The sequence below is a fragment of the Diadema antillarum genome, unplaced genomic scaffold (assembly GCF_040938485.1).
Source record: "Diadema antillarum isolate AM-2024a unplaced genomic scaffold, OU_Dant_1.0 seq00000131_RagTag, whole genome shotgun sequence".
In the NCBI taxonomy this organism is placed as follows: domain Eukaryota; kingdom Metazoa; phylum Echinodermata; class Echinoidea; order Diadematoida; family Diadematidae; genus Diadema; species Diadema antillarum.
The window spans coordinates 1048047-1061666 of NW_027271209.1; the positions used below are offsets into that span (position 1 = coordinate 1048047).

At 38.1% G+C, this 13620-nt stretch overlaps 1 protein-coding gene across 1 annotated transcript; it reads left to right on the forward strand.

The window, feature by feature from the left end:
* The first annotated feature begins 1167 nt into the window (after window positions 1–1167).
* LOC139727442 (V-type proton ATPase subunit E-like) lies at window positions 1168–12030 on the forward strand. The gene is made up of 7 exons (XM_071638397.1): window positions 1168–1370; window positions 2249–2314; window positions 4593–4702; window positions 5108–5337; window positions 6247–6337; window positions 9559–9646; window positions 10798–12030. The coding sequence occupies exons 1-7, from the start codon at window positions 1182–1184 to the stop codon at window positions 10858–10860; spliced, it is 837 nt and encodes a 278-aa protein (XP_071494498.1). The 5' UTR covers window positions 1168–1181; the 3' UTR covers window positions 10861–12030.
* The last annotated feature ends 1590 nt before the right edge of the window (window positions 12031–13620 follow it).

Here is a 13620-nt window from a genome sequence, read left to right on the forward strand (position 1 = left end):
GGTATAGGCCTGGATACACACAAGATCTCCGTCTGCATGGTTAGGCTACATCCTCAAAAGAGAATAATAACTATCCTTAACAATAAATAGTTCTGTTTCGAAGTAGGAAAGTGTCATGCAAACTATGATGCCAATCCATTGCATAATAGCTTGAGTTTATTGCCACAACGGCACGTTCAAATTGGATAAACATGTGACAAGCCAAATAGTATAGCCGTCTAACACAGAAGACATTGAGTATACAAAAGAAAAGAAATACATGTACCATGCCTACCACAAGGATTTTCGTGTTGTCGTTGTTATTTCTTCCAGAGAGGGACAATGATCATAGACATTATACAAAAGTAAGAATTTTAGACTGTGACGTCATTACTCCATCTCATTTTTAATATTGCTGTAGTATGTGTACATGCGTGCATGTTTTAGCTTAAAGACTTACCAACTATTACAAAGGTGTCATTAGTAGGTTCTTGTAACAATAGATACTTTGATACGAAAGATGGTGTTTGTTTCCATATTTGGCACAAAGAAAGATTTAGACCTAGTGAAGACATTTTGTAGAGTCTACACAGGTCAATGGGATTTTTTCCACTTCTAACCTTAGGGTCCGATTTGAAAGAAAGTTCTACCAGTCTGTTTCTTTGATTTTATTTGCAATGCATTACAGTCTCCGATGCTAAAGGAGACGGTGGGGTGCTTTTTATAGGGAGGTGGGTGTGGGGTAGTTTGCAAGCACAAACCCTTGTTGGTCGTATAGAAGTCTGCATGCGCCAAGACTAATACACGCACCACTACACTGCAGCCTCTCCCAACAAGGCCTTGTTGGGAGAAGCTTCAACACAGGGCCTATGGGACAGTGCCAAAGTGGAGCATGTAGTAGTCTTGGCGCAGACTCCTTTACGACCAACAAGGGTTTGTGCCTGCAAACTAGGTGTGGGGTGCCACCTCCCTGGTTGAAACAAGAGTGGCGGTGTCACCTGATGGGATGTACACGCACGTATCCGCGTTGGTCTATATGAATTTTCTGTGTAATTACTCATGCGCGCGTCGTTTGCGTGCTCTCGATCTTACAGCTTCTCGCTCACGAGCTGCATGAAAGCACATGACCGGTACGCGAGACCGGTGTAACGTACGTATGTGTGGTACACCATTCCTCCAGCAGCAATACCCCTACGTTCTATATGCTCTGCGAAGATGTACGCTGTGTGCTGCTGAATTTACGTGACGAAATTGCATTTTGTGGCGTACGAAAGCATCAATTTGATCTACAAGTTTTCTCTCTCTGCAGTGTAAATCTCTCGTATCCGCTCCAGGTTGTTCTCATTTTGAGTTTCATCATGGCCTTAAGTGACGAAGATGTCCAAAAGCAGGTAAATGTTCAAGATTCCATTGACGTAGAATATTTTACTTGTGCAGGTGCAAGAACTCGAGAATGAACAGTGCTTACTAGTACTCGGTAGGCCTACTTACAGTTACAAATGTTATTTCAGTTTGCACTGTCTGAGCAATTGTAATGCCCAATTGTGACTTGTAACTGTGCACTGAATGAGCCGATGAAGACATAGGCTATGTATTGTGTGTAGATCTAAATGCTTTTATGAAGCCAGTCGATCTGGAGTTCACAGTGCAGTTCACAACTAGAATAAATGTGGTTAGGTATAGGATATGGTTATACAAGTATCAGGCCTAAAAAGTCTTAATATAGAAATCTGGATATCATTGTGACATTGCTGTTGTTTTCTTCATTATCATATATGTTGCCCAGTCCTTTTTTGTCACTATTTTTTTTATTCTACCTTACACCCTGGTTGGATAACTAAATATACACAGCCCTGTCGCTGTACACAAGCGCGAGCTGGTGCGAAGCATGGCGTCTGGTCGGACTAGATAGGGTAGAGATAAGGACAAATGCACAAACTGATGTTTGATGAGCATGTATATGAAAATAACTTTGTAGCCACAAATGTACTAGAGCCAGAAGAAGTCTACATTTGTACATCACTTTCATGACTTTTGGACACATGTTTTGGTGCCAACCAATGCCAATAGCGTACAATGACAATGTCAATGACTTTCTCTGCGTGAATAGTTTAAAACCAGCTCCATGTTGACAGAATTGATAAATAGGTTCTACAATGTAACAGTAACTTCTAAAGGGTTTTTATTTTGATTTGTTACTTGTGTCCATTGTCATATATCACATTTAAAATTAAATTTCACTGCAGCATTACATTCTGATCACTTGCAGATCCAGCATATGATGGCTTTCATCGATCAGGAGGCCAAGGAGAAAGCAGAAGAAATAGATGCAAAGGTAAGTTTAGTTCTCAGTTTATCCAGTTACCAATATATCCTTGATTTAGATGATACTGATTCAATGGAATATTTGTGAAGGAGAGATTTAACCCTAGCAGTTAACAAGAGTAACATGCCTAATTAGTGAAAACTCATAGGAAATTAAACCAGTGATCACAAAATGATAATAGTAGTACTGTATGTTATTATGACGTCATCTGATCTGATGACTCCTCTATTTATTCTGTAAATTCCTGTACCTACTAAAAAGCCAGAAAATATATTCACTTAGAAATTCTTTCAAGATACATGTACAGTGCATGTGAAATGTGATATTTATATAGATGTAGTGGTGTCATTGAGAGATGAATGCTGATAATCTAATAATTCTAGAGTACTTTTATGACGAGTTTTTTTGCATACACTCGACTATGAGTACATTTATATGCACCCAAAGATTATTTTAGACAACAACAAAAAATCAATGATGTTCAGGATGGCTTTAATTCTACTTTTTAAACAGGTACATAAAAACATTATTGTACATTTATTTTTGCACTCTGTGTGGTCTGCTAATTATGCATTTTGTATGAAAGAATGAGAGAGACATGTAAAAATGTAACATGCCGCACAACTGACGCGGTCAGATCAAAACTGAAGCAGAGGAAGCCAGGGACGATGGATCTCAGTCACTTCCTCAATGTAGTATACGCCATCCAGGAGTCGCAACCAAGCTACAATTTGTACATACAGTATGTAGTATACATGTAGGTTGATATTCCTCATCATCAGTTTGGAATGCTAGCATAGTAGTTAGGAGTAGTAGAATGCATTCATAGAGTCAGTGGTTGTAGGAAGTTGTTTTGTTTTTAGAATATGAGATTCAATCATTACTGTTGGGTGGCATGGCCTGCTGACAGCATCAGACTGTATTGTAGAGGCAGGTACACACCACAATTTTATTTTTTAACACAGCAAAGAGTTGTTTCACTCTTTCCTTTCATTTCATAACGTTGATGTGAAAAGGAATGACTTATCACTGTGGCCCATACAAGTACATCATCATTTGTTTGGCCTTTCAAACCATATTTTGCTCTATTTGCCACGCTCAGTATTCATTTACCAGTAAAGTTCATGGTGTTTTGAATTAGGAGAGTGATTTTTTCATCTTCTCTATACTGTATGTAATGATAAGGTGATAAATGAAATGATTCATTGATGTCAGAGTGATAATGTGATGGGCTAGTGTGCAAAAATAAATGAGCATTTCTACAGTAAAAGGGGCATTATAGGGATGTAGCTTTATTTTTTTGTTTCCAGTGTACTAGTATACTGTGCTAGAATTTTTGCCAAAATGAAAAATTTCAGCATAACAGTGTATGCAATGCTGGACAGACATTTGCACATATGAAGGTCAAATTATTCAAACTTTGTTGTTTTTCAACTGAATGGCCTACAAAATTTGTAATTATTTGATCAGAAAAGATACAAACAGAGCTCTTTAAAATTCTATTGAACATTGTTCTTACCATTTCTAGACATAGTGTGTAATGAACAAATGTATGCAACATGGACAGGCGAAAGTGCAACAGTTTTGTCTGTCCGTGTTGTATGTATGTGTCTGTGTTTTGTTTTGTTTTGTTGTTTTTTGACTGGGAATTAAGGGGGATGAGAGGAAGGATAGAAGACAGATTAATGTCTTTCTGGTAATGGGCTGGATTTTAAAGGGCAGGGGGAGATCTCAATATGGAAGGGTTGTATGTTTTGGGGGAGTTCAAAGGTACACCCTGTATATTGTTTGGAAACATAGGAAGGGATAATTGTTTGGGGGGATGTGTTTTATTTTAGATATACAGTGTAATATACTTCTATTTTGGGAAAGTAATTTGTTGGAGTACAGCTGTACTATTGTTATTTTACTTGTTATTTGGTATTGAAAAATGAAAATGATCTCAGTTTCCTTTATTAAAGGAATTATTCTGTTACATTTACGTACAGTGATACTAAAGTGAATTGATGTTTCTGGTATTATTTGAATGGAAGTGAATAAATATTATTTGAGAAAACAAAAAGAGTTTGGGTGGGGGAGGGGAGATACCCCCCACCCCAGATAAAAATCTTCTATATCGTTGTATGGTGGTCTTTCCATTGCCATTTACTTTATTTATGATTTTCTCTGTCATTATCTTTATCTTACATTGTGTGTACAGCATACCTCCTGTACTTGTGTATATTTTGCTCTTTATTTTTCCCATTTTCTCTCTCTCTTTGAATCCTGTAACTTTGTCATGAAATAGGCCGAAGAAGAATTCCAAATTGAAAAGGGACGTCTTGTTCAGCAGCAGAGGATAAAGATCACAGATTTCTATGGCAGGAAGGAGAAAAATCTGGATCTGCAAAAGAAAATGTAAGTGCAGTTTAAATACATCAGGCCTAACTGCAAGTTGTAGTAGTTGTTTGTTCGTTTGTTTGTTATCACTTATTCCAGTTTTTATCATAAGGAGTATAAAGCATTATTACGGATCCCTCATGGTTACTGTGTTTGCATCACTTTCAAAAGTCATAATGTACATATTCTGGTGATGATATGAACTATTTCTTGTCCAATGATTGTCATCTCATAAAGTAAACTGTACAGAAGTATAGAAGCCTAGGATGTTGTCAGCTGGAGATGACTATGATTTCAGAGAGATCAAAGAAGGCAGTTGAAGAGGTACATTGATGAGAGTGAGGGAACAATATATTGACCTGTACTCCGTAAGTTTGAGCATGTGTCTTCAAGATTGCCTTTGTCTTATTTCTGTTACTTCAGCCTGCAGTCCAACATGCTGAATCAGGCTCGTCTCAAGGTTCTCAAGTGCCGCGAAGACCACGTCCAAGCCGTGCTGGATGAGGCCCAGGAGCGGCTGACGGAACTGACCAAGAACCGGTCCCAGTACAAGGAGGTGATCAAGGGCCTGCTCAGCCAGGGTCTCTACCAGCTCCTGGAACCAAACGTGGTCGTCAGGTGTAAGGAGTGTGATGTCAGCCTTGTCAAGGCAAGTCTTAAAACTCATGAATGCTAGTGCAGCTTTCAGACTGCAACTGCTTTTCTACCTCTGCCACTACCTTATGCTAGTCACAGTAGCATTCAACTCTGTTTGAGGTCATTCTGTACCCATTTGATCCTAGGAGTGTGATTTAGGTATTAGTAATGCAAAGATAAGAATATAGAACTAGAAGAAAACATAAAACTTAAAGAAAAACTTAAGAAAACTACAAAATTGTATTGATTTATGATCTTTAAGAGGTATTCATTAAAGATCCAGTAGTACGGGGACTCATGAGTAGCTTTGATTCATTCACTGCCCACCGAGATACATTAGAAAACGGAAGTAGCAAAGGTCAGCAGATATGTGCATCGTAGTGTATGCTCATTGGTGATGGTCAACTACAATCAAGATTCTTCAGCAGTGTGTGTACTTACATATATATCAGTGACAAAGCTGTACACAATTCATTAAAGGGGTTCTCAAATATATCCAAGCTGGGCCAACCCTCCTACTCCAAGGTAGTCCCAAAATACTGGATCTTTAAGCAGGGCTGCACACTAACTCACTTTTTTCTACTAGTCCAACCTGTCTCTCAGACCAGTAGGTACCCAGTTTTTCAATTTTTTACTGCTCCATTCCTGAAAAAGTTACTGGTCCAACAGTGCTTTTTACTGGTCAGGGACTGTCGGACCAGTGCCAGTGTTGAGTTCTTTTAGCTTTTTCTTTACTGAATCATTGAGTTTTTTGACAGTGTAAATGAAACACATTGCTTCGCCATTTCTCTCTTTATTCCATTGTCCTCATTATGTGTTACATTGTCTTTTCACTGTATTTTGTTGTCTATCTTCTCATACATTTTTTGTCATATTTCCTCACCATTGTTATATGCTGTTCTATTCCATCTCACACCCACAGGAAGCAGTACCTGATGCAGTGAGGAGCTACAGGGAGGCAACCAAGAAAGAATGCAATGTGGTTGTAGACCAAGAGAACTTCCTTTCCCCTGAAGTGTAAGTATGCAGGCACAGAGGACAGGCTGGAAATTTTTGATAAATATTGCTTCATGAAATTTATGTTGAGCTTGTTCATCTACAAGTATTGAAGAAGAACTAGTCAATGAGCAGGGTAGTAATTCGAGAATTAAAATTCTTTATCAGCTGGAAAGATACAGAAATTTGCCCTCCATTTGCAAAAAAAAAAGAAGTATGATATTTATTATAATAAGCAAACTGAAAAAAAAAATGTATAAATGAATAAAATATGATGTTCTCATATATAAATTGGTATGTATACCAAAAAAAAAAAAAAAAGAAAAAAAAAAAAAAAGCAGTCAAACCTGCCTTAGTGGTTACCTGTCATATGCTACCACCTCCCTGGTAAAACTCACCCTCGTTATATAAATCCTCAGCATAGCTTATAAAACTAAAAAAATTGCTGAGATTAAGCTTAGAACTTCTTTTTTTTTGACGAGTCAGATGAAGTAGCTAGCTTGGCTTTGACTAGCCTGTCTGAATTTGTAACCTGCCTCTTGCAATCTACAATTATTATACTCGAAGTTGTTGTTGTTGTCGCGGCCTTATGTATTTCCTGTTTTATTGCGGCGTTGCTGGTTTTTCTATCTCCTCCCGAGCCGTCGGCTCCGGGCAGCTGGTACCGGTGCCGTGGGCCGCAGGAGAGTATCCTGCATCGATTGGCGCGGGTTCTGTCCCCGCTCCGCCTCCATGTCGACGTTGAGGACGAAAAAGAAAAATTAATTAGATAGATGCATAATGCATTTTTGTGCGTGACGAAAGAGCCGAGCATTTTAATATTCATCGAACCTGCGCTGGACTCCAGCTTTCTCGACCGTTCATCTATTAGCTTGCAGATACAGTGGGGATACTAAAGATGATGGATGCAGCGAAATCTCTGACATCTTCCGGCGGACGCGCACGCACACACACAATGTACCTCACAGAACTCTACACACTCTACACTGTGTGTATTAGTTCTGTGATGTACCTTTGCCTCCGCCTGTTGTACGTGTATGTAATGTATTGACGATGGTTACACGAAGCACTATATCTGCGTGCGCGTGATATGGACTACAAGGGCATTTACGTACAGTTCGCCATTGGCGTCCCCAAATGAAAACAACGAACGTTGTTATTTAATTGTATTTTGCACAACTGCAGAATACTATGCAGCTCAGGTACGTCATTTAGTTTGCTCGCCGTTTGCTCTCAAGTCCGATGTCATTGTACGCAGACTGTTTAGGATGGCTAAATATATTTGCCGATCGTACCCTTCCATATCAGATTACACGCGCAGCTGTGTCCATTCGTTTACTGCAAAGCTGCTGTAATCATACATATTCATAAGATGAGCGGACGTAGGGGAAAACCTTGCTTTGCCGACCGCCTATTTTTTAAAAAGTGGAAATAGAATGTGTGGTTTTATGGTCTATCAAACCAAGTTTTGGTGACAAAAAAAAAAGAGGGAGCAAATGAAGACGAATATATATTCTTCTTTCTTCCATAACATGGGAAAAAATATTAAAGAAAAAAAAAATACGAGGTCGTGAGACCCTACTCCCACGGGTGCCTATTAAACCTGATGACTATGATCTCCCCCTCCCCAAATAACAACAATGATAATGATAATAATAATGATAATAATAATAATAACAATAATAGGAGCAATAATTGTAGGCCTAATGTTAATTATGATAATGTATACAGTCTTAAGCAGATGATGGTTCTATGAGTTTTGGTGATAAAAGACAAAAAGGAGGGAGCAAATGAAGACAAAAATATTTTATTTTTCTCTCATAACGTGGGAAAAAGAAATATGAAAAAAAACAAACAAACAAACAAACCGAGGCCTTGAGACCAGCCGTGGATTCCCGCGGGTGCCTGCGTGGATGCAAGAGCAGGGGGTAATCAAAGTCATAGTGTTAATATCTTCCCGTTTCGACGGGAACAATCTGTGGGCAGAACTTTCGGGGAATCTCATTTGCGTTTTTGGTAATTTTCCCTGAATGTCTTTGTTTTTTGCCCTGCGGAGGTGGAAATGTGTGTGTGCGTGAGGGGGGGGGGGGGGGTGAGGGAGTAACAAGACAACTGTTGGACTTCAACGGGTGCAAAAAACCCCTCGAAACTCAAGTTCTATGATAAAAGCAAGTAGTGGCAGGAATGATCCCTACCAATGGACCGGATCGCCGGGCACATACTACAAAAATGTATTACATGTATTAAATTTCTGGGAAGGGTGGTCATTTAGAAGACAGCACAATTAACGAAAGAATGAGAAGACTTTTCTTTTTATTTCTTCAATAAAAATGTGCAAAATCGTATTATGAGAAAAAAATAAAACCCCTCAGACCCGTGGATTTCCACGGGTGCTGCTAGTTATTTGAATAATGCATTGCCTAGGATGAAGTGTTCACATGAAACTAGTAGGATGTCATAGAAACATGCTAACTAGCTTTAAAAGTGTCATGTGATGTAAGAGTCTGGAGCAATGGCGTACATTACATTTATGTGTATGCTGAGTATTTTTGCAAGCATTACATTTCAAGACTTTTAAAGGCAATTTTGTAATCTGTTATCTTTGCATCTGGGACCATGGGGATGAAATGAAATATGAATATATTGTCTTTTGACATAGAGGGCGCTCCCGTTATAGCAAACATGGTAATGGCAAAAATCTCATTCCAGCAAAGTGAAAATTCATGTCCCTCTTTGTATACCTCTATATTCTGTATTATATATATTTTATTGCTAGACTATGACAAACATTTGATATAACAAAAGAAAACTGGTGGTCCCAAAGACTGTTATGATAGGAGTCGCCTGTAGTAGAGTTGATGGTCTTCCCCACTTAGAGAATGCAGTGTATCTGTGTAGCCGGAGGCAATATTTTGGCACGTTGTATGCTTATGTACAGTTGGCTTGTGAAATTTGCCAAAATAAGACCACCGAGAAATATGTGAATGTGTCCTGTAGCACTGTTTCGAAAGGGAAGTGTCGTACAGAGATGAATCATTTCTTGATGAATTTTGGATCGGGATGCAAATATTTCACCTGAGATGACAGTTGTTTCTGTTTAGGTACACAAACACCAGACACAGATGATTTGGGAGTTTCCTTTCCAAATACCTTAGACAGTGGCGAGTGTAGACTTAGCAAGATGAAAGAATCCATACGCAGCTACTCTATTTCTCTTCTCTGATGGTTCTCTTTGCCTGCAGGAGCGGAGGTGTAGATATGTATACTCCCAGTGGGAAGATCAAAGTGGAAAATACCCTGGAGAAGAGACTAGATCTTCTCAGCAGACAGGTATGTTACAGGTGGCATTGCACATTTTCCCTTCCTTCTTTCTCTTTCTCTTCCTCTATCTCTCTCTCTATCTTTGTATCTATTTATCTATCTATCTATCTATCTATCTATCTAGAGGTATCTATCTATCCATCTGTCTTTCTATCCTAATTCTTTCTCTCTTTATCTCTTTTTGCAAAGTAATATGTTAGCAAGATATGTATGCATTTTCACTAGTTTCAAATCTTGGTTTCTATAAAATTGCCCTGTGTAAAAGAATAAAACCTGAACTCAAAAGGTATTTTACATTTTGTTCCTTCTATTTTTTTTTCTTCAATTTTATTGGTGAATAATGGAGTAGAGGTATATGCACTTGGCTCAGGATATTAAATGTATGATCCCGGTCAAATGACTAGGAATAATTCTGACACTTTTTAAAGATATCACAAAAGATGTCATCAACCTAGTTACATAAATGAGGGCTGACCACTGATGATATGTCATGGGGGAAATTGTTACCAGGTGATAGATCTGTATGACAACAAATGCCCAAGTCTGACACATTCATACCTCCAGAAAGATCTGAACAGCCAGAAGTCCAACACAAGCACTCCACAACTCAAAACTTTGAAATATTGCTGGGAAAAGTCTGGATATTTATGCATGAATGTTTTGTTGCAGCCCTTACACAGTTCTGGATGTGCTCTAGTGCTCTTGTAGCCTCAGTATTAAATATTAAATCCAGTGAATAAGCTGGCATCCAAAATTCTGGCAAGGTCCTGCAATACAATTGCATGCTAAAACTTTCCAAGGACCATCCTGCAACCTGAAATAAGAAATAGACTGTGGCATACTGTAAAACCAGAAATTTTTGCGTGCATTTTGATTTGGCAAATTCTGCAATCTAGATTCGCAAAATTAAAATGCGCTCAAAAGTTCTTGTCTACACTGTAATGCACTGGAGGCTAGTGGCAATTTGCAAAAATTTCATGCTGCAAATATTTCTTTCTTTACAGTTAAAGAACACTTTACAAAAGAAATGAAAAATGTGTGTGTTTGCTGATTTGACAGGTTGAAAATGTGAAGAAGTTTTTGTTTTGTACGAATAGTTACTGTAACCCACACATACATGTAGTATGACCAGTAGTTTTGTCTGCTTTCCTTTTTTTCAGATGCTTCCTGAAATACGAACCAAGCTGTTTGGGCCCAACAACAACAGGAAATTCATGGACTAATTTTTCACATATTCCCAGGGACATCCCAATATAGAGTTATATATATTATTGAAGATTTGTAAACTCATTTGCCCGAGCCATGCATTCACATGTGGGGATTTAATGGGATAGTGGATGTGTAGTTTAGAGTAACTATAAAGATTGAACTCCTTTGAATGAGTTGAATAGATTGCTAGTGACATATGATCATATCTTTTCATTGTTTAAATAAAGCAATAATTTAAACATAAGCAACTACAGAGTGCAGTGCACAAAATAAAGCAAGTGCATACATCACATGCCTGGGACATATAAGGGCATGTACAATACTACTGTATAAGCTGTTATTTTTGCGAGGGTTTAATTTTCTCAAATTTTGGGAATCACTGTTGGATCGCAAATTTAACAACACTCGAAAATATCTCGAGTTGATAGTCATGAGTGCACAAACTCGCGAAAATAACATCCCACGAAATTGTCTGTGACCTACTCATTCGCGAAAATAACAGCTTATATAGTAGTCATGTCATTCCATATCTGCGAATGTAACTGGTCTTTAGTTCCAAAAGGTTCATAAAAAAGTACTGGGTGCCAGTATTCTGTGTAAGGTTGTGCATAATGTGCCAGGTGAGCTTGTCAATTTTCCCAATTAATTGATGTTTAATCAACAGTGGAAAGACATGTGTGGTGGCTTGATAATGTCATGCCCAGTGAAGTTTGTCATTATCATTAGGTGATACACTGTCAGCGTATCACAGTTTTATTGCTAGTAATGTGTAACAGGTGACCTGGGCATTAATCCATATCTTTGTCATTTTCAAAGTTTGGTGGTAAGATATACCAATAGCATGTTGCCTTTTTGGAAGTGTATGAGTCTCAGGTGATGCTGGCATGGCAAATAGTCCAAATGTGTTCAACAGAGCACTAGATATTCCCATCTCTCTAAAAAGTCTCATCTGATGGAAAAGCCATTATTTTCTTGAATTAGGAGGTCACAGTCATTTTTGCAAGATGTTTTGCGATTAGACACCAATGCTATCATAGTTCACAAATGCATGTGTGTTCATCACGCAAATTTAATGCGATCAAGATCAGTTGGGGATATTTCACATGTTGTCAAATTCACATCCAACGGTGATTCCCCCAAATTAAACCCTTGCAAAAATTGAGGCTTTTACAGTACATATATGAGAACAGGTTCCTTTAGGGTTGCTGAGCTGCATATTTCTGGGATGGATCATCTGTTTTGTAGATTGAAGCAAATTGCTCGAGATAATCTAATTCGAAGCTCACTGTCATTCCAGTGATCACAAATTAACACAGATACTGTGTGCACGCATTTCACTGGAGGTGAACAAGGAAGGCAGTTCAGCCACATTTCCTCTGTGCTATTTGCTTGTCAGTAAAAGCACTACAATTCCTAGTATCCATTCATTTCTGGCCCTTATGGGAGACTTAAGAAGACCAGCCCTCTTTACTACCATAAGCTGGTTAGAGTGTGTTATCCAGTGATTGTATGGTGTTGGAACGAACATTAATTACAATATGGGGATATGACAGCAACTTTAAAAGATGAGTGTCGTGGAAGTTGTATATTATGCATACAAATATTTTATTGCAATACAGCTGTATAAGTACTACTAAGATATTGGAAGATGATATTATAAATGGGTATATATCATGCAGAAATGTGAATTTTGTGAAAAGGCGAATATCAGAATAGAGAGGACATATTTTTAAGCTTAGTATCAAGTTTGTGTGTAGGGTCATTTGATAGAATGAACAATTGCTTGTTTACACACATGGTCCATGTGTAGTCGCATTTTAAATGGAAGTGTTGAAGTAGTATGTAGTAATGCTTGTTTTCTTCTTAAAGACTGTTGGACTGTCTATGTTGGTGCTGTAAGAAGTGTTGAATGTGAGAAATATATTCCTTGTCAAAGAGAAGATGTAGGTGCAACAAGTGTATTTTGTCTTGTATAGAGTTTGATTGTTAGTCATGGAAGGTATCATCTGCGAGAGTGAGAGCATGTATGAAAAGATTGCATCGTATTAGAGGGGCATTCTGTTAAAATGAGGTCATTGGGTCCAGCTGTTCAAGTTTTGTACCTTGTCATATCAAGACCCTTGTATCCTTACACTTAGAACATAAGCACAAATGCACACTGTATGAACATGTTCTGCTCTGATAAGGTAATATCCATAGTGCGATGCAATATTGATAAACAAGAAAACAGGAAATATGACAGGAAAGTGCTGGAAGTGTTCTCAAGAAAAAAAAAATCTTGTATGATATCAAATGTTTTAGACTCGACAACAGTCATGTAGCACATGGGACCCTCTGTTACATTGTAATACACAAAGCCAATTGGAGATCAGATAATGGGGAAGCACACACATGTGGTGCTTTACTCTACAACACAAATAGTCACTTACTGCAAGCATGTATCGATAATGTAGACAAGTCACGAATGTAGAGAGTCGTTATTCAATGATTTGCTGGTTTGACATGGTGTGGATTTTTGCCTCATGTCTGCTTTGGGACCAACATTTTCCTTTTTACATATTCATTTTTGATTTCTTTATCCTTTTCTCCCAAAATTTATACAATAGAAGAAACTTTGAATTCCTATTGGTCAACAAGGTTTTTCAATACCTTGTTAAAAACAAAATTCTCCTCGTATCTGACCTCACTATGATGAAACCCTCCTGTATTTTGATTTGAAATTGTGTGAAATACGTTGCTTCATTTTCATGTGTCAAATGCTAAAATGTGCAATT

Coding starts and splice junctions, on each gene's coding strand:
- LOC139727442 (XM_071638397.1), top strand. CDS start 1,182: ATGCTCTGCGAAGATGTACGCTGTGTGCTGCTGAATTTACGTGACGAA. Junction 2,315..4,592: donor CAGAAGAAATAGATGCAAAG/GTAAGTTTAGTT, acceptor GTCATGAAATAG/GCCGAAGAAGAATTCCAAAT. Junction 9,647..10,797: donor TAGATCTTCTCAGCAGACAG/GTATGTTACAGG, acceptor CCTTTTTTTCAG/ATGCTTCCTGAAATACGAAC.